Below are 20,278 nucleotides of genomic sequence, written 5' to 3' on the forward strand. Positions count from 1 at the left end.
TATACTGCTTGATATATATTTATATATTGTAACATTTGGCAAGAATAGAAAAAGGGAATCCGTTGTTGGAGTAAATTGGAAAGAGCAGAAGATCAACGACGTATATAACCCACCAGCAGCCAGAGAGTTTAACTTTTTGATCCGCGAGAAAATAAAAAGGGAGACAATGAAATTGGATGGAGAGAAATGAGATGAAACGAAAAATAGATCTAAAGTTCTTGATAGATCATAAATTTTTTCAAATTTTAAGGTTCGTTCGCGAACTTTAGGGGTGGATATGGTTACAAATATATGTATATATATATATAAAGAGAGTTATAATAAAGCGAGAGGGGTGCGGCGTAACAGCAGGATGAAAGAACGGTTTTGATTTCCAATTGTACCCAGCCCCGATACGAAAGAATGACTTGAAATAAAAAAAAAAATAAGCAAAAGCAAAAGAATAACTTTTCTGACAATAGTAGAGACTCCATCAATTGGTTATATAGATTGTGTGTTTGTGTGTGACACAAAAGGGCACCTTTGGCCCAGTCTCGGTGGGTTCATTGCACCGACGGTGCAAGTTGGAAAAATACGCATTTTGTTCGAGATAAATGTATGTCGCTCTATCGAGTATATACGAGCAGAGAAAAAGGGATGTAGAGGAATAAAACAGCCGAACCGCATCCTCTACTCAGCCCAAGTTTCTATATCTCCAACACACGAAAAATGTATGTCGAGTTCTTTCCTGCAATAAACAAGATCCGGGAGTTTAGATAACATACAGATAAAAAATAAAAAAATAAGAAAGAGAAAATGTAAGAACGCTGGAGAAAACGTACATTCCATGACAACTTCTAATGTCTTTTAAAAAGTTATATCGCTCTAACGATTGACAAATAATTATCTAAAGTATTTGTTTTTAATGCACAACAAATGGATATTTTAAACTGAAATAGTTGTAACAACTTGTTTTTTATGTTTTACCAAACAATTCCAAAACCGCAGGATGAGTTTTTGTGACCTCATCATCAAAGAGACAGGTTTTGTGTGTATAGTTTTTTTTTTTTTTTTTTTTCGTCTTCAAAAGCACAAAAACCGAATATACAGAAGCCACATGATACGAGGAGCGACGCATTAATTTTGAAACGTATATATTTTTGTTCTGATGACAAAGACCTGAAGGCCTGTACCACATTTAATATGGATGTCTGTCGATAACTGTTCATGTCACATCCTTTTTTGGGGTTTTCATTTTAAAACGTCAATTGCTGCGTCCTTGTTTCCAACCCTTATCTCCACTAAATCCATCTAGTGCTATTTTTTTTTATCACCATTTTCCCATTTTTCCGTATTGAACAAAAGAAAACTATGAATATCATAACTTTGATATATAAAAATTCGGAAGATAAATTTTCGGGGAAGAAAAAAGAATGATAAGAATAAAAAAAAATTGAAACTCGTGCTCTGAAAATTTAAGGTGATCAGAATGTTTAACGTTTCTATCAGCGTTTTTCTGTGTCACCCTAACAACCTAAAGGACCATTTCTTCACGTCAATCTCCAATCAGACAAAATACAGATTCACGGCTTTGTGTGTTCCAGTCACGACCCAAGTGTCAACTGAATCAAGTCTAGTCTAAAGCGTGGATTATCCTATTCACGCTCACGTGGACGTCAAGCCACGGGTCATGCATACATATATAAAGCATATATAGATATATAAATCCAAATGGTATTTTTTTGTTTAGTTTTAATTCCATGGCAACCCCAGGATCTTATGCTAATCGTTGATCAGAAGCCCCTTTAACAGGAAGGAAATCCTGGCAAAGGTCCAAACATACATCCACATTCTCATTGCATGAAATCGTAGCGAATTAGTAGGGAAGCTTTAATAATATCCAAGGGTGGACCTGTCAGCTTGACGTATCGCACGGTCCCGGGAATCCATTATATAGTCAATTACTCGTGGACAAAGAGAGTATAAGGGAAAGTGAGATAGAGTTAGCTAGGTACGCGTCACGCACTCGTCGGTTCCCTTCAGAATAGAAGCACTTGCTGGCGTCGAGACGCACACGGGCATGCCCGGCCTTGACAATGTACTCTTCTAGCTTACACACACGCGCACACAGTTTTACACATGCATTTATGGTACGCATCATCCATGGATGCACACAAATGAAAAATACACATCCACGCGGTGTATGTAGACGGGAGATGAGAACAAAGAACTGGCAGATGGAAAAATCGACGTAACGACGGGGAGTTATATGAGGCGAGGAAAAAGTCCATTAGAAGTGCCTTCCCATTTTACGTTCGCGCGATAAACCATCATCTTCATCATAACTTTTTCAAAGTGGTTCACTGTCCACAATTTTACCGCAAATTTAGCTATAATAAATTTATATCTATATATATGTATATATTTATTATATATATAATTTTGTTTCTTTATTATTTAGCGTGAAAGTAAATGGTTTATTATTGCCGGTCGTTAGTGAGGTCATGAAAAAGAGCATGGATGGCAATGGAACAAGAATGTAGACTTAATAATGCCTCAGGTCATTTTTGCTTAAACTTGCTCTCGCTCTCGCTCTCAGCGCTCTTTCTTTCTTTCTTTCTTTCTCTTTTATCCCCTGTGTGAAACAAAATAAGCGTTAGCTCTGCCATATATTTCTCGACTTAAATCTTAATTAGGAATTTTACGACGGCCATTTTGCCTCCGGGCACGATGAAGCTAAGCAAGAGAAGTTGGAATATATAAGCAAAAGCTATATAAGAGCTACCGACAAAGACAGCCAACGTGTACCGAGTACTTAGAGAACACGAGAATCGCAAGTCTGGTAACTTTACTTAGCTCTCTTGGGAATACACCATCCAGCCAACCATCCCTTAGTAGCTTGTACTGCTCCGGGGTTATTTTGTTGGATAAAAATTATTATTACCCAGTCCTATCTAAAAGATACCAGAGAAGTGGTGTGGGTATACGCTTAAATTGTCGAGATTTTACAAAAGCAACCCTTTTCAATTGTTATCTACAATTTACAGAGTAGTCTAGTCTACCAAACTCATCTACTTACATTATTTACTTCTCATTGCCTGCCTACTTGCCTGCCTGCCTGCCTGCCTGTCCCCTTACAATAATAATCTTACTTTCTGATTGGCTAAATGATTGTTCAAGGAATATGCGGATAGTCAATATGGCATAAAGATAGATCGAATGTGCGTGCTTGCAATCGTGCAACCTGGTTCAACAATATACATGAATATTTGTTTGTTTGTATGGATCCATGTATATGCACATACAAACGATCAACGGCCCAAGGAAGGCCGTGCACATAAATACCAGTCTTTCCATTACCAGTAACCGATGGGAATAAACCAGTCGATGGATGATCGATACTCAGGACGTTCGAGATCTAATCTACTACTACGCTGCGCTGGAGAATACCGACCGTCTCGAATCATGTGAAGACTACCGGGAGTATATAGGTAGATAAGTGGCACACTCCGATATTTCTTCCGCTCGTGCGATTTTCTGTGCTTCTGTCTGTGTATTACACTCTCATCTGTGTGTATATATATACGTATACATCCATCTATATCTATGTATATATAGTTACGATTAGATATAAAGAAAAGGCAATATAGCGGAGTAAAGCTCTCTGCTAACAAGAACTTTGCGGAAACGCTTTTCTTGGCTATCTATCGCCTAATTGCTACAATTCGCCCAAAAATCTTCAACGGCTGCTATTATTCCGGATGGATTGGCTTGGCGGTGGTAGTGCAGAGCCCGCCAGAAAAAGACTCTTTGAAATGCTCAATGGATTACTGTGTAAAGAATCTTTTTCTACCTATTTTCTAGGAATTTATAGCGTGCTATGAGTATATTGTAGAGTAAAGTTGATCTTTAATCCAAGAGTTGAGTGGAATAAGAAAGAAAAGAAACTAAAAAGGAAAAAAAAAAAGAAATCAAGATACTTATCGTGGTGACAAAAGGGTCGAGCCCATCAGTTTAGATGGATAGTTTATCTTATTTTTGGAATAGTAGATTTTAATCTTGTGAAAATATCATCCGGCTTATCGTCAGGACTTTAAATATTTTTTATTCATACAAGTTTTCATTAACATCCCATAAGGCTCTTGACCCAACTAAATTCTGACTGGATAACGATGATCAGAAGACTTGGATGATTTACAGCAAGCCCTTGGGGGGAATATGAGTAGGATTCTATGGATCCCTTTATAAATAATAAGTCTACGGTTAGGGGAATAAATAAAAAATAAAGATGGAGAAGAAGAAGGAGTGAGAGAATATATAGATGAGCCTTTGCATTGATTGCCTTGAACCCTGTCCAACTTGACTCCAATTTCTAGCTTTCATTCCCGCTTACTTTGGTATTCGTACATATAGGGCCGATGAAAAGCATTGGGGATGATCGTTTTGGATGAAAATGAGGGAGAGAGGCAGATTATATATAAGCGAGATAAAACATCCACCTCAGCGAATTGAGCATTTTAGCACGACAATAGAAGCGGATGAATCATCATTTCACATGCCGGCAGAATGTGTGGAGTCTTTTCCACTACACCACGGGTTTTTTGAGGGTAGCAAGCCCCACCGAAAAATGCGGAGGTGGCTCGACAAATTGGCATACCGTTCACACAACCCTCACTCTTCCATTACCTACCCACGATCATCCCCTGAAAATTGAGTGTGATACGCAGCCTCTGCCGCCTCGTCACTCTTCTCATTCTGGTCGCGAATGCGTTTGACGCAGAGACGACATTCCCATCTATATATACTTTGATATATATACACATAAATATATATGTATATGAAATTGAAAAAAAAAAGAAGGAAAAAAAACTCGCCTAATTTACAATTCTCCCTTGAGGAAGATAAAAAGAACTGCAACTTCTTTCGTCGACAAGAGATCCAAAGAGCCAGCTAGTTCTGACTGACTTTACTCTCATCGTAAAGCCAGATTCAATTTCTTCAGGATCTCTCGCTCTCCTTCTTCTCATTCTATATTACCCAGGTCTCTTGGTAGAATGTACATCCATGGAAAAGTATGTAAGTAGTAGAGAGACGAGATGAGAGCCAACGCTACACAGAAGAGTTGAACCTTTCCTTATAGTTTCATCACGTGACCTTACAGTTGGTTTAACCACACTCAGCAGTAGAATCCGTATATCCATTTATCTCGGGGACCACACGAAAGAGAGTTCTAGCTTTAGTATCACTATCCAGTTGGTAGTACTAGAAAATGTAACGCACCTAAACACTTTACGTGTATATACGTAGTGTCTCACTCAAACTCACTAGCATACACAGAGAGGAATATACGCCTACACACACATTCAAATGTCTCCCCATGGGCAATGTGGTCACGTACCGGTTACTATGGTAACCGAGCGAATCCGAATGAGACACCCACACTACTCTGATAGAACTTGAGCAGCTACCCCGTGTGGCCCATCTCGTTAGTTTAACTCACGCGCGCCGAATCGTAATGGGAAACGTACAGATGCATTAGGAAACGACTTTGCTATTCTAGAATATCTCTCACCCTGTGTTACAAAAGTATCCCTTTACCATCGTCGCCCAATTTGCTATTTCGCAAACCCATCCTGTTTTCACCGCCCACCCTTGTGTCTGCCTGATGTAGAGGAGTAGAAATTTTCCCTAGGCAAATTTGTTCGGACACGGGATGCTCCGAGTTGTTTGATTAAGAGCTGCTTGTACGTCCGACGCTTACTACTATCACTTGCGTTCGATTCACTTTGATGATGCTGAAGGAACCCCGGCTTGCTACTATATAATACTCCTGCTACTCTATTACTGCTACAATGATGGCACTACGGCTGCTTCTACTGTTGCTCAGTAGAAGCTTCTCTATATACGTATATATATACACGCTTGATCGGACTTGGCATCCGGGAATTTATGCGCTGGGAATGGGACATATGTTACTGATGCAGACAACCATCAGCCTCGATCACGTAGTCCCGGTGACATCATGAAGGCATCAGGGATCTTTCTCGTTTCCTCTTCACGGCAGGCCTCCGGGCGTCTTATATTCAAGACGCATCCGATCTTCATTCTCTCAACCGAACTTAGAGATATATACTCTCTTAAGTAAACTTGATCATACGTATTCCATTCGCAAGTCCTATTAATTCGTCTGGATATCCGAGATCTGACGAACTCTCAACAGAGAGAAACTCTGTATAATTCTGTGAGAGGGAGAATGAGTTAACCAAGGTAACTTGAATTCCGGATTATTTATACAGCCTTGCCTTGCCTGTGGGAACAAAAACTAAAAAAACAATAAACGAAAACATACACTGGTATATATCCACATACACGTAAAAGATCTCAACGAGATTTTGTATTCTGCTTGAACCCCGGCTTTATGATTTTAAATTCCTAGAACCTGATGACTCGATGACGATCACGACAACAGAAACAGCAACGACGAGTAATCTTGGACGCTTTTTCATCATGTCTCTGCACAGTGATATTGTTTTATTTTTGTTCTTATTTCTACTTTTATTTATTTTTCCTTTAATGTTGTGTTTTTCAGTACTTTTTGATTCTCCGACGAGCAGGTTATAACAATGGATAACGCACGTGCACAATGGGTTTGAAACACACACGCGACGTGCGTTCTCTCCCTCTGGGGCGTCTCCAAGCCCCATGAGTATTCTCTTGCCAGCTTCCCAATGAAACTTTCAGCCCCCCTGAAAGCATTATTATCGTCGCATACGGGAGTTTTCGATCATCAGAACTACGTGCTTGCTTTAGGTCAGGTTAGGATTTATCCGGTAATTCACGCTTACAACTCACTGTATATACATATCGTACGATCGATTGTGTACGTGCCTTTCCGACCTCCTGGGGGATTCCCAATGCGATTTGTCTGCTTGCATAACTTGCACCACTTTTCCAGGTAAACTGCGTTCCATATGCTCAAGTCAGCATTTTTTTTTCTCTTTGTTTTATTTTTTTTTCCATCACAAACTTTTATCAATATAAAAACGTGATATTTTCCTCTGCCATTAGTTTAATAACGTCAGCTTCTAGTTTTCATTCCAACTCTTTCTCTCTTTTTTCTATCGTTCTCTTTATTTTTTTATTTTTTTGTACCACTTTTATTACTATGAAATAATTTTTTGCTGACGAAAAAACTGGCAGGCTGTTGGTTATAAGGGGATTAGCGACGAGCGTCAGTTTAATCTTACACACGCGACTAATATTTCAGAAAATAGTTTATGAGAGGGATACTCTATAACGCCCCCCTTGTTCTGCTTCCACGACGATGAAGGTGATCGTGGTGGTGATGGTAGTGGTGATGGCGATGGTGGCAGAGACGATTGATTTGAGGCGTCTGGAAAATGGCGGGTAATTCTACGATGCCGTAGTTGAATTCTACTCTTCCTATATACTCACTCCTCCACTATAAGCTTATCGCGCCCCCATTCCCTTTTCCCTTTTTAATTAACGCATTCTCCAAGCTCACACCGTGCTTCTAGTTCGTAAATAACTCGAGACGCCTCGGGTTTTATGACTAGTCTCCGGTATCCCTGTCTTAGTCCAAAGAATAAAAAAACGAGACAAATAAGAAAAGAAGGAATAAAAAATATATGTATATATAATATATATTTATATGTAAAAAGAGACGATACAGTGAAGCATGAAAATGATAAACACTGATGACAAACTCGTTGATAAGTTGTATTTAGTTATCGTGTAAAGTGAAACAATGAGCGATGGTCCGTCAGTGACGTATTACGTTAGTGAATTGATGCCGATGGAAATAAATGACTGTGATTTACAAATTAAATGTTAATAAGTTGGAATTCAACCCACGCGTCTATCCAAGTGTCTCCAAGAGAGAGAAATGGACATGACCACTGATCCTTTGTCTTTCAGTTAAGTATATACATGTATGTACATATATAGCTATACATATAAATATAAATAAGTAACTCGGGCAGTTAAAATGCTATCAGTTCTAATAAATGATCTGTTGGTAATATATTTTGTTGCCACGGCTCGTATCAGTCAACACGATAGAAAGTCATTGGAAATGTTATTTATTTATTCATTCATTTTTTAGCTTTTTTTTTTTTATGAGCTAAAGTTGTCCAGGTTGGTGAAGTAAAAACGTGTGTTACTTCGCTAGACTAGGAGAAGAGACGAAAAGGGCAGAGTACAGGAACGAGTGATCAAGATGTCGAGATCACGATCGAACCAAATGACTGGAGGCTGATCGCTTGGAGCTAAAAGTCACATCCAATAAGCGATCTCTCACGCGTCATTCGTTTCTGGCCGATCAACATCATCAGCAACCCAGTCAGCTACAGAGTACAACGTTATTGGTATTACGGAGACACATTCAAACCAAATGGTGAGGACAGCCTAACAAAGAGAAATGTATAAAGGAGTAATAGAGAGGATACGAATAAGAGTAACGCACAAAGAATTCATCCGACGTATCTGACGAATTCATTATCTACGTGATGGTCCGTCATGATTGCGAGTTGATGGAATGTGGATCCTTGGGTTGGGTTTGAGAGAGATCATCACGAAAAATTAGCATCAATCGTGCGGGTTGTGAAACCTAACCATTATTTCAAAGTCTTTTGAAATAACAACAAGACGAAGAAGAAGAAGAAGACGAAGAAAAAGAAGAATATATACAAGGACAGAGAAATAAAATATATTTATATACATAATTTACCGTATTCTTGATTAGCGATCACCCTAGAAAAACTACTCATATAAAGATCCCGAACGACTTACCGTCATAAATTCCTAAAACGCACGTTTCTGACGAAACATCTACGTTATTTATACGACGAGTAATTCTCCGGATTACCATCGCATGTGAATGTATCGTCGTAAAATGTCCTGAATATATATGTCTATAATACGACGGTGCTAAAGCTTATCGTAAATGCGATGACGAGCGCTTACTGTAAGATGACGATACACATCCGATTCGATATACGTCGATAAAATTTGAGACGATGAAAGTCAAAAAGCCAAGTTACAATTGCAACAAAGATTGAGTGTTTACGTCTCAACGTTTTATCGATCGACAACCACCCGTCGTCGATCCGTCTCTGTTGCGGTGTCCCGATGAAAAATCTGTAATCGATATGGTATTTTGTTTGGCCTGCGCCTATATATACATATACACAGCATCATATATGTGATATGAATAAAAAATACCATATGTATCTATATATCTCTAGATATATATAAATGACACAAGGTTGTGCACGTCAGTAGAAATATGTGCATGCACACGATACATGCATATAGATCAACACTCGGCTGTCGAGGGTGAAGATAAGGCGTCATTCTTCACGAGCCAGTTTGAAAACGATCGAGCTTGATAAATTACCGACGGATACGGCTGAGTCAGAGGGGCCCACACGTTTGTTCAGTTAGAGAATACGAGAAACAAAGATATACTGGGAGTGATAGATATACACACAAACCAACACACATAAACGCACGCACAGCCATTTATATATAAATATAGATATATACAATGATACATTACTGGTGGAGTAGATATTGGCAAAATCGATGATGATATTATATGTGCGGGGGCTGGAGAAAAAGGGGAATTTGATAATAATGATAAGATAGCGAACCGTATGGCAATCCGGAGTTGTGAGAACATGTGGGACGTATTGGATTACGCACTTCCGATAGCATCTCATTGTTTGGTCGCTGCTAGGTGTTAGATTTTGTCACAAGTGCGGGGGACGGATGACTAAGTATACAAGAGTGTAAAGTGCGTTCGTATGTATTTATCCGCGATTATATATAGATATATAGATACATTAGTTTCAATGTTATTATGGTTTTTGTTTCTCTTTCCGAGCCAGGGTCGTGCGAGAAAAAGGTTTATAATCCAGCAATTAGGGAATTAGAGTAAAGTGTTTGGATGTCGGCAGACGGAAACACCTCAAAGAGTAATCTAAACTGCTCTAGGAATTTGTCGTTAATTTATCGCACATGACGTCCTCAGAAATTTGTATCCCAGGAACACATTTAGATGCAGATGATACGACATACAAACGAATGAACGGATGAACGGACGGACGGATAGACACACGATAAAGATACAGAGTTAGGGTTTGTATTATGCTGGTAGACGTCGAAGAACCAGGGCTATGAGTTGAGAGTAAGTATAGAACAAGTAGGTATAGAGAATGGAACCAGCAACAGCAGCAGAAGTAGTTGCACGATAGATGTTACGGTATGATAGGGAGATAGGGTTGACAAGACGCCTCTGCCACGTGCGCAGGCACGTCTTATCGAGAAAGTTTAACTTTATATACATATATAAATATATATACGTACGTACATACGTACGGATAAAGGGAATCGCCAAGTTGTAGTTGGCGCTCAGCGAAGCAGGATTTGGTATGGAGATGAGTGCAATACCCGAATACATTCCTGTTTCCCTTCATCTTCTACACATATTCAAATATATATGTATATATGTATAGATACTTGTTCTTCTCCACACTCTAGCAGCTCTCTGATCTCCACTCCCAAGTTCTCTTTGTCTTCACCTTTCCACCCACCCGCTTTAACTCTTACTCTAACCTTTCCCCATCAGGTTGTTCAAATAGTCGAGGCTAATTCTGTTTGGGCTGTTTGTTCCAACGCTCCTTGTACCCTCCGGCTGTAGTCGTGTATATTAATAACTCTGCGCATCGGCGCCCACCAAAGGTAGCGAACTTTATTGCGTTAACAGTGGTAATTTATTCCACAAAGAACCCTTGGAATTGGTCTACGGAGAAATAAGATAAAGATAAACCTAAGTCGGATTCTAAATCCATATGGAAACTCAAAGTACGACAAACATACTACTAGAAATAACATATTTAATCAACAATGCTTTTAAAAATCTGTCACGTTTATATAAATTTAGCTGCATCATCTCGTAAATACCTCAATGACCCAGCTGCTGGGATATCAACCAATCATCCCAAACATTTCAGATCTATGTATACATATATGTATATGTGTGATCCGCTTTGGCATTACTACTAATCCGTTCTAGTATGCACGTGCGTCTAAGACGTTTTATCTCGATCTCAGGACATGTCAGATCCAACCTCGCGAGGTAATTCCCAAGAAGGATCATGTTACTTCCTGGACTCCTGACCTGTATCTACCATCACTTAGATATTCAACTAATTCTCGCTAAAAAATTTAACTACTACATCATTTTTTTGCGCCTTTCATCCTCGTCGGCAATAATTAGTCAAGAATATATAAATATATATATACAAGAGGTGTGAATTGTCCTGATTGCTTCTTAGTATTCAGAGTAAAAATAAAAAAACAAACAAGACAGCAAGACGGCTCTTTGAATTTAGCCTCCGAACTTATATACGGACGATTAACGCCGACATGCTAACGTCTACTTGGCTTTTCCAAGTGTACTAAAGTACCCGGGTCAAGAACCAAGTTCTTCTCTCTCATCATCATCATTATCATCGTCGTCATCGTCATCTTGGTCTTGGTCTTCTTGGTCTCAGTCGTCGTTCGTCGTCTTGGTCTTGGTCGTTGTTGGTTATTCTCTAATTTGCCCATTCGAGAAAAAGCAATTTGTTAGCCCGCAGAAACGACTCGTGGCAAGCCCACGACTCCTCAAATGAACGAGCGTGTGAGCAAGTAAGAAAAAGATAAAGATAAAAAGAGATATGAAGATGGAGGTGGGGCAAGAGAGGCTGATTTAAACCTGTCTGGCGGCCCGCTGGGCGCTTAACAACTGAAAAACAAACATGGCGCCGAGTACCAGAGATCAGCGGGAGCCCACGTATGCGCGCACCGAGTAGACCCATAACGTGTGTGTGCTTCTGAACCCGATTCACCGATTATTTCTCGGAATAATACGTTTTATCTTGCTCCCGTTAATGCACATACACACTCACATACCCGTTTAACGGTATCGGAATTTCCTATTCTGATAAATCTGATCGCTGATCACAGCATCCGCGAGAGATTTATCCATACGATTTAAATACATACGTATAGACTAATGCCAATTATAAACTTTAATGTTCATTTTTAATTGTATGCTCATACCGCTTTTTTTTTCTTCGGTTTTAAAAAGGTCCGCATTTATTTTCTAGTCTATTTTACATAATACCAGTAATAAACATCCTTATAAAAGCTAAATCTGTTGGAAAACAAAACAACTTATACTTACACCGGGGGTCGTTGCTTGCGGTCCGTAAGGAAATTTTGTCCAGTCTAGTATCTCTTCAGTCGTGGTATCCAACAGGACAACTGCAACATAAATAATAATATATTTTAAATTAAATAAACAAGCAAACATATGAATACAGGAGTTATTGCGCAATGTGGTTCATCTCCAAGTGTCATCGACTCGTCACAGTCTGGGCAAAACAGCAGATGCAGACGAGCGTGGTTATGAAGTGTGGGTAAAAAAAGAAAAAAAATGAAAGTATAAAAAAAAAACAAGAAAGAATAAAAAAAGTGAGATGAGCGAGTGAGAACAAGATAGAGATAGAGATTGTTGGAAAAAAGCAGCAAAAGCTTTACCTTCTCAGAGACACGACGGCAGCAATATCCATACGTATGCTGATATTGTGTAGTGTGTGCTAGATTGTATATATATATATACATATACATATATTTATAAAGAGACATAGACGCGCGGGCGCGACAGAGAAAAGGAGATGCGAACGTGTTGGTCTCGGGTATCGACCGGCAGCTCGTACAACCCCAGCCACTACAACACACCCCCATATCAGCCCTATTCCCACCAGCCAGTAGTCTCGTGTAATGTCAAATTCCACGACAATTCAACGTAAACTCTCTAGCGTACACTCTCTCACGCATGATCATCATTATCATCCTCATTCTCATCCTGATCCTCATCATCATCATCACCATCACATCACATCATCATAATAATCATAATAATTATCATCATACGGATGTTTACTACGGTGGATAGCAGCTAGTACAGCTAGCTGATGGTGGTTTTGATCAACATCACGATAAAGTTCGTTATCAAGACTGTGACGTTCATCATCCTGTCCAACAACCGACTCGTCCACTTTCCATAATATATTCTCGAATTATGGAGACCCTGGTCGTTATCGAGACGAGATCGTTACAGCTGAGGTGAAAGTCTACATACTCATGGATGATGGCACCTCAAGTCGCTGCTGTTGCTCCTGCTGCTGCTGACTGCTATATAGATATCTACGGCTGTATGTTGTAGCTGCTGCTGCTGTTGCTCCTGCTGCTGGGGATGCTGATGCTAATACTTGGGGACTTGTACGCACCCACGACAAGTTGAAGGATCGACATGAACACGAACGGCGAGTACGAGCAGTATCTTTGCAGATGACGACCACGACAACAAGGATCGTACGATTGGGTGATGCTGAAAGGCGGACACAAACACGTGTCGCATGACACCAGCAAATGTTTAAATGGAATCGAGACGAGGAATTTGAATAAAGACAGAGACTAACACCGTATATGTATTATACGTATTCATGTACCTACACGTTTAAGAAGACAAAGGACAAATATATCAGAATAAATACGATCTTTCCCAGTTGATGTTTACCGACCAGCGGTAACGGCTAACGGGGCCCTAGAGAAATTACCTTTTTTTCATCACACTTTTTTCCCTCAAACTTTATTTGTAACCTTTTACATCCATATATACATATATATCTGTGTATATACATATTCTGATGCAGCAAAATTGTATCTTAGTGGTACGACAACGTGATGACGACGACTTTACGTCGCCTCAGTCCCAAGGGACGAAATTTAAATTTCAAATTTGAACCGGGTGTGACGCTATGCATATAGTGTTGTCCACACCCTCACGACTCACGGGGTTCTTACACACGTCTGTTCGTTTTTTACTTTTTTATTTTATATTTTTTCGTATCCGACGCTCCCTTCTGTGCTTGCAAGTTTATACAGACGATGGCTATAGAGTAATCACAGTTGGTGGATACACACCACCAACCAGACTTCACTTCTATCTATATGCGTCTGAAGGAAAAAAAAGGAGACCTATATATAAAATAAAATAAAATAAAAGTAAAAAAGCGTAGTATGGTATACACACTAGTCGGTGCGTCGTAAAAGAGAGTGGATAGGAGCAAGAGCTGGCTGGATTCGTGTGGTTGACTCCACTCTCTGGCACAGGTACACCTTTACTTTTATAATCCCAAGTGGTAGAGATCGATACTGCGGCCTGGGACTATCATGTCGTATCAGATTTCCAAGCCGACGGGTGAACGTAAGGGGGGACGAATTGGCAGGGCCGACTAGTGAAAGAGAGATGGAGCAACAATCGCGTATATGGCTTTTACGTTAATGCGCAACCTGCTAATATTTTTTTTTCCCATCCGAGTTTAAAGAAAAAAAATTAAAAAAACACATTATATATATGTGTAAATATAAATATATGTAAAATGAAAACTTGTTTGTTGACTCAGTGATCCAACCGGCAGATTATTAATTACTGATTTATATCCTTCATATCTAAGTATCTTTAATTTATTTAAAGGGGTTATCAAACCGTCTTTCTAGCTTTATTTAATATTCTGTTCTATTAATATTTTTTACCGGAGGTTAAATACTTAATTGAGTTACCGCTTAGCAAAAGTTTTACGAATGAAGCGAGAGATTTTGTTTTATTCGTAATTGGTTATTTATTAAAACTCTATATATAAATAAAATGAATAATTTTATTTTTTATCACTGACTCGAATGTTACTATTTGCTGTTAAATATTTTTTACCATATGCATTTTTATTATTTTTAGATTTTTATCAATATTTACAGAGAACGGATCGTTGATTTTAATCTGCGAATGCAAATTTTATAGCAAACTGTCAAGTTTAATAAAAAAATCAATTTCATATTAAATGGAAATTTTTTTTTAATTTTTGCTCACTTTTTTTTTAAAGATTTCTATATAAAAAAAATAAAAAAATAATAAGTGTGTAAAAAAACAGACAGCTCTGAATCTGGATAATTTGCATGAAAAAATTTACAGATAATGAGACCAAATATGAATCGATAGCAGACAAATCTCAAGGGTTTTTAATTATACATTGAAATTTAAGAACGTAAAAAAAATATCAAAAAAACTGTCAATTAAGAGTAGACGAAAAAAGAGCGTGATAAAGTGGATTTAAAGTGTTTGACTTTTGAGCGATCCGTTGAAAATTATCACGAAATTTTTTATAATTTATTTCACTGGTGTCAAGTTTGTGAATATATTTTTGCAATCCCCAGGTTTTGATTTAATGAACGGATAATAAAAAAAAAAAAAGTAAAAATAAGTACTTGGAGGTTAAAAACTTAAAACGGGTGCATTAAAAATAATTGTATATCACAGTAGTAATAAAAATAATGAAATGAAATAACAAAAATGTAACAGAAATCTTAAACAAAATATCTTACTCAACAAAACCACTAGAATCTGCCGAGAAAGTCATTAAGCTCAAGGTTTTCCACGGTTTAAAACTAGTAATGAATTCTTTACGGTTTGTTAGTTTTCTCGTGGCCACAAACTTTTAAAATCCTGCCTCACACCACGAAAGGTAACAACAATATCAGCAGTAACTAAAGCAGAAACAGAAGTTATAAAACAACCAACGAAGGTCATTTTCTAAATTTCATTGTGTAAATGTCACAAGAGGTAGAAAAACTCGGCGACAAAGACTCCGTAACGACAAGGTGCCATAAATCGACGAGGACAAGGTTCTGCTGCAATCATCTTGCTGGCAAGGATATTTAGCATTATGAACTACTGCCGCACAATATCACTAAACAACACCCTATCCTATACTTTACACTATATACATATATATATATATACAGCAAGAGTATACTTGGACTTGTTGTTTATGACAGTTGATGAAAAGGGCAATATTTGCGGCAGGTGTATATCAAAAGCCCGAGGCTTGTACTTGGTCTCGGTTATGCAGTTCTGGTTTATCCTCATCTAACTTGCTGAGAGTGAGAAGGAAAATGGTGGTTGTATTTATACCCAAGCGTACAGTATCTTTTGAGTATTATAATACAGTGTAGAAAATACGTTACTGCTCGTTAACCGTCGACACTAACGCCAACGTAAGGCCCACACCGAGTCAATTAGGTGACCGAGTAAGTCCGTGGAGTGTGAGATTTAAACCGTATGCATGCATCAGCTATCCTTATTTGTATCTTCACAAATATGGTTTAATACTAAGCACACCGGGGATAAGAGAAGGAAGAAAGGAGGAGAATGAGGGAATGAATAACCAAAAGAAAAAGAGGAATAATGCTGAGGAAATGTACGACGCTAAAGGACGCATAGCAGCAAAAGTACCAGCAGCAAAATGACGCCGCGTCACATGAGTGGAATTCATGTTGATTGGACGCGCATCATATCCAGAGTGTATTTTATAACACCCGTTGATAACTGATCCCGAACTGGTTTTCTCACAAACCGACTGATCAAATTGGTCATATATATATGCACATCTACATATTTATGTATATTATATATATATAGGTATTAAAGTTGTTGTACAAAGAACAAGTGATCAAAATGAATGCATTTACTGATGCTGATATGACTAGGACTCGATTGCCTTCAAGCCATATTTATTGTCCATGGAGTCGTGTGTGGTGTTGGTGGTGTGCCTCGATATTTACGCAGACATGTTGTGTATATAAGATGGAAATAATAATAATAATGATAATGACGATGATAAAAAAAGGAAAATGTTGGGACAAGGACTGCTTAATTGTAAATCACGTTGCTAATGGTTTGGGGGTAATCCCAAAAGGAGTGTTGCGTATACACTAGTGCAGAGTATGATGCAGACAGAGTGTTGGAGGGCAAAGAGAGTGAATAAGTGAACGAGCGAGTAAGAGAAACATGTGAGTTTTAACATAAGCGAGGTGAAGAGGTGGAAACCGGGAGAAAGTACACGGGGGGAAGTACACGGCTGTCAGTAAAGGTGCATGCGTACACGCTGTCACAGCTTGTAGTAGGATGAGAGAGTTTGAGTGTATGAACAAACAGAGAAAGAGAGAAGGTAAGAGAGTACACGCGATGTGAGTGTGGTTGCAGACGATTGCGACCTCGCATGAGCGTACTCGGGGAAGGAAGAAAGGGTGAAGGAATAAGGAGGAGAAGGAGAAGGAGAAGGATAGAAGGAGCAAGGGAAGAGGTATACCCAGTACAGGAGGATGAGAAGATGAGCATAGCACGGGAGGAAGAGCCAGAGGAATAAAGTGAGAGAGAAGAAGCTGATGTTGAAGTGGGGACCACCTACGTTCTTATGACCTGCTCCTGCCGAGATCCTGTACATTCACTATTTTATTTGGACTCTAAAAATGTTGCTGGCAACGCAAACGAGTCGGGCAAAAGCAACTTGTGTCTTGTGTCATCCAAGCACACATCACCCAGTCAGAAAAGAATGGAAGAATATAAAAAAAATATAAATATATAAAAAAGACAAGAGGGAATAAAAGAAAATAAAAAGAAATTACTACGACGGGCAAGACGACGACGCCTACTCCGTGAGAATATCCAAAACGGCTTACCAATTTGTCAGTATCTCAATGGTTTCTGTCAAGATGATGATCGCTCAGTCCATCACACCTACGAGCATTCCAGAAATCACCTTCTTTTTTTTTATTTATTTATTTTATTTTATTTAAAATGGACATTTTCATGGTTCCTTCGAGGAAGAAGTTAATTACGAGCACCCAAGTGACCTTTACGTTCTTTTATTGGTTTGCACAGCGAGAGAACCAGCGAACAAAAGTTGGCTCTGCAGCATAGCAGCGGCGACCCTAACATGCGTTTTCTCCTCTACTTGGTGTGAATCCACCGTGGTATATCACTTGTGCAATGTTTTCTGTTAGAAAGACCTCCACAGATTCACCTTAAGCACACCCACACGTGTGACCCCGTGTCAGCTTTCCCTAGACACCTTTCTCTCTGGTTTGACGTTAATTACGATCTGGTCCAATGTCTTTCTGGTTTGTTATATACGGCCCCCCGTCGCAGTAGAACCTTCACTACTTACGACCCGTTAGACTACGCGGGATATTCTTATACCACTTGGTTGAATGAACTCTCTTTAATTCATGCCTTCCTTTTCTTATATTTTATTTTTTCATCATCCTTTTCTTTTCTCGCGCCTCGAACAAACTCTTGCTCTATACTACACCAGCAGCGACCTTAGTTCCTACAATATCTTAGTTCTACATGGTCTTGTTGTTCGTGGTTGAGATTCGGTCAGGATAGGGGATAGATTCGGACACACCAGCCAAAGCCACGGTAATCCGATCCATCAAGTTAAGAGGCATTCCGCACGCTGACGGTAGGTGGTGGAGAATTCCAGGTGTACTCGCGGGACACAAGTATTTTTGATGATATTAATGACCGAGCCGTTACTAAATTTGTCTACCGGTTGAATTTAATCAAGCCCTGAGCTTCTGTGATCCCAAATACATTTATTATCATCCGATATATCCTAGTTGAAATTAAATTGATCGGCTGTCTAGTGTTTCGTGTGTAACGTTTAAAAACACTGAAACGACAACTGGGAAAGATATATTCAATAAATATATTTTTTTATTACGTATCATCATTTTTTATTATTATACCGGTTGTTATATGCTGTTTATTTCAATAAATACCATGTATTTTATCAATATTATCTATTATTTATTTTTTTTCTCTAAACTGTCACATAAATTTCATAAAAATTTTTTTAATCATGAGCATCAAATTACACTATTTTTTGCTGCCTTTTTTTTAAATATATGTACATCATTTGAATATTAATTTATAATTAATGTATCGACATATTTTTAAATGCATTTTTAAATTTTAAATATCAACTTGGAGATCTTTATCCAGATAAAAACTTAAATGAGTATCAAGTTACAAAATGTAATGTAAAGAAGGATAAAAAGTTAAAGTTTGATTAAATTACTTATTGGAATAGTAAAATTGAAAGAACTTGACGCTCACTGGTACAGAATATAAGGATTCTGGGAACTAGTTTAAGCTGTGCAAGATATCGAAGAAGTGAAGCACGTGTGACAATAAGGAAAACGCGAACCTGCAGCTCACGATCGGCACGAGTGGCCACGTGCGGATAAATCAAGGAATAACCCAAGTAGAGAGTGCAATCCCGTCAGAGTTTACCCTTGTCTTCTTGAATACACACACGGTCTTTTTAATTTTATTTTTCTTCATCATCATCATCATCATCATCGTCTTCGTTCTCTTTCTTCTTTCCTCCAGGTTTACCTCAACTTTTTATTCTTATACTATTGCTCCAAGTACAACACATACAGCTGAGTCTGTACTGAATCCGAGCCTGAGTCTGAGTCCCAGCTCGCTCGAGAGCGAACAAGACAGAGAATAAAAAATATGAGGTGCTCGGGAACTTAACCCTGGGACTCCCTTCGCGGCGGGGTCTCTCCAGCTCGAGTAGGCCCCCATGTTTGGTGGGTCCAACAAACGAACGTATAAACGACGAGTAGAGAGAGCAAGAAGGCAACCGAGCGAGCAAGTTGGCTCTCTCTTTACCCGGCCCACGCCGTCGGGGCCTCTCTCGCTCATGCCAAGAATTACCATTTACATAACGTTATTATGTTTGTGCATAATGTATGTACACATGTTAAATCAATTATTTAAACAATATGGGGGTCCCTTTTTCATTTCTTCTCTCTTCCAGCCAGTGTGATACCAGTGTGTATGTGAGGAGGATTTAAAAGAGAGAACAAGGACCCGCGTGTCCACTCAGATGTTAGATTGCTCGAGTCTCGAGGTATACTCTCACCCTTGCTTATTCGACTTTCTCGCTTCATTTTATATTTTATATCCTCTTCTAGTATCCTCTCCATATGCATCTTGAATTTCAATTGTCCGTTTCTGAGTGTAAGACCATTCCCGATGGCGCTTTGTTAATAAAATTCACTTTCAATTTATACGCACACTTATTTTTTTATTTATTCGAGAGCTTACAAGCTATTTTTAATGTCAGTGTAAGCGTTAATTATTATAAAATACTCTAACAGTCGACAATTTATTATTTTTACGCGGCTATTAGACACCGGCACTCAATCACTGGGTTTTAAATTTAAAAAAATATCTAATGAGTATATCTATGCAAATATCTCGAAAATGATACAAGAATTTTATAAAATCATCGAAATAATATTTTCAGCCGGT

At 38.7% G+C, this 20,278-nt stretch overlaps 1 protein-coding gene across 16 annotated transcripts in view; it reads right to left on the reverse strand.

The window, feature by feature from the left end:
- Positions 1-20,278, reverse strand: part of LOC130666133 (ephrin type-A receptor 4-A) — an 89,666-nt gene that overhangs the window by 23,465 nt on the left and 45,923 nt on the right. For all 16 annotated transcript variants that reach the window (XR_008989610.1, XM_057466904.1, XM_057466900.1 and 13 more), the window contains exon 3: positions 12,233-12,312. Coding sequence is in view for 15 of the 16 variants with exons in the window: in XM_057466904.1 (XP_057322887.1) it covers positions 12,233-12,312 (80 nt within the window). In the remaining variant the exon portion in view is untranslated. The remainder of the gene's footprint in view (positions 1-12,232; positions 12,313-20,278) is intronic.

Source organism: Microplitis mediator, chromosome 3 (assembly GCF_029852145.1).
Source record: "Microplitis mediator isolate UGA2020A chromosome 3, iyMicMedi2.1, whole genome shotgun sequence".
Taxonomy (NCBI): Eukaryota; Metazoa; Arthropoda; class Insecta; order Hymenoptera; family Braconidae; genus Microplitis; species Microplitis mediator.